Source organism: Bison bison, unplaced genomic scaffold (assembly GCF_000754665.1).
Source record: "Bison bison bison isolate TAMUID 2011002044 unplaced genomic scaffold, Bison_UMD1.0 scf7180017859153, whole genome shotgun sequence".
Taxonomy (NCBI): domain Eukaryota; kingdom Metazoa; phylum Chordata; class Mammalia; order Artiodactyla; family Bovidae; genus Bison; species Bison bison.
This window is the reverse complement of record NW_011489725.1, coordinates 26,823-28,082: the sequence shown is the minus strand read 5'-3', so window position 1 is coordinate 28,082 and position 1,260 is coordinate 26,823. Positions and strand designations below refer to the sequence as shown.

The 1,260-nt window shown below is 63.0% G+C and overlaps 1 protein-coding gene across 1 annotated transcript in view; it reads left to right on the top strand.

Moving 5' to 3' along the window:
- LOC104981574 overlaps positions 1–1,260 on the top strand; it is a gene marked incomplete at its 5' end in the record, with an annotated part of 29,990 nt that overhangs the window by 22,626 nt on the left and 6,104 nt on the right. Inside the window, one exon of the mRNA XM_010830747.1 lies at positions 573–657. Coding sequence (XP_010829049.1) covers positions 573–657 — 85 coding nt within the window. The remainder of the gene's footprint in view (positions 1–572; positions 658–1,260) is intronic.

Sequence of the window (1,260 nt, the reverse complement as noted above, 5' to 3'; positions counted from 1 at the left end):
CTGGGAGGCTGTGTGGCTGCCGCCTCCTGCACCTCTGGGTGCCTGGGCTTCAGCTGGAGGTCAGGCAGTGGCTTGGCCTGAGCAGACGCAGAGAAGCGCCATCAGCACTCGGGCGGAGCTCTGGCGGGGGGCGCAAGGCTGCAGCGTCACCTGCGGTTGGTCCTGTGCTCGCAGCTGCTGCACGGAGGTGGTGTCAGAAAGGTGTGTTGAGAGTTTAGGTAGGAGGGGAAGGATGGGAGCAGAACCTGAGCTGGGCAGAGGGTTTCTTTCCTTCCCGGGGTCCTTGCAGGTGGGACGGGGGAGCCTGGGTCCTGGCGGGGCCCTTCTCCCTGCCTCCTGACCCCCAGGGCCCCGACCCTGCTCCTGCCGCTGGCTGGAGGGTCCCTGTCCAGGGTGCTGAGTGTCGCAGGCATTAGGCGTGCTCCTTGCTCTGGCTTCTGCAGCGTGGCTGTTTAGTCCTCTTCTGCATGAGAGAACGATTGAGCTCGTTATTGGGCAAAGTTCATAAAACTAATGACGAGGAAAGGTAATCATGTCTGTAACCTGCTTCTGAGGGCCTGCTTTGCGCGCAGGGCCGCCGCAGTGAGCTGCTGCGTGTGGATGCGTGGCCCCCCCGCGTGCGTGTTCCCGACCCCACCTTCATGTACCTGAAGCACAGTGAGGTGGAACAAATGGGAAGTTGGAGTTGGGAGCAAAGAAAGGCTTATTGCAGGGAGGGCAGAGCAAAGAGACAGTGGCCCAACTTCTCCCCACCCGCAGCTCATGGGAGGGTTTCAGGAGAGCAATTTTAAAGGCCAGGTTGGGTGGGGGTGGGTGGGGAGTCGCAGAGTCTTTGATCAGCTGGTGCACAGTTCTTTGACTGACTGATGGTGAGGTCACAGGCAGAACCACGAGGGGTGAACATCCCCAGTCTTTCGGGCTCCTTGGTGGTGCTTTCAGCATCTGTAAGCAGCTCAGGAATGTGGTCGGGGCTGTTAGCTGCATACCTCTGAGAGGAGCTCCTGCAGAGCAGGGGTGGGGGGAGCCTGCCCCCGAAGGCCCCAGAGGCTCGAACCCGCCTCCCCTCATCTTCCCGTCTGCCCTGCCCCGCCGCCGCCCCGTCCGTCCTCTGTGCCTGGCCCCCGACCCCTGGGCGGGGTCCCACTGGACTGGAGTAGGGCCGCAGGTGCTGAGCTCCTGAGCTCCGTCCCTGCTTTGGCTCCCGCCTCTGCTGGCTCTGTTCCGGGGGCCCCACGTTCACCCCACGGGGCACTGTGCCAG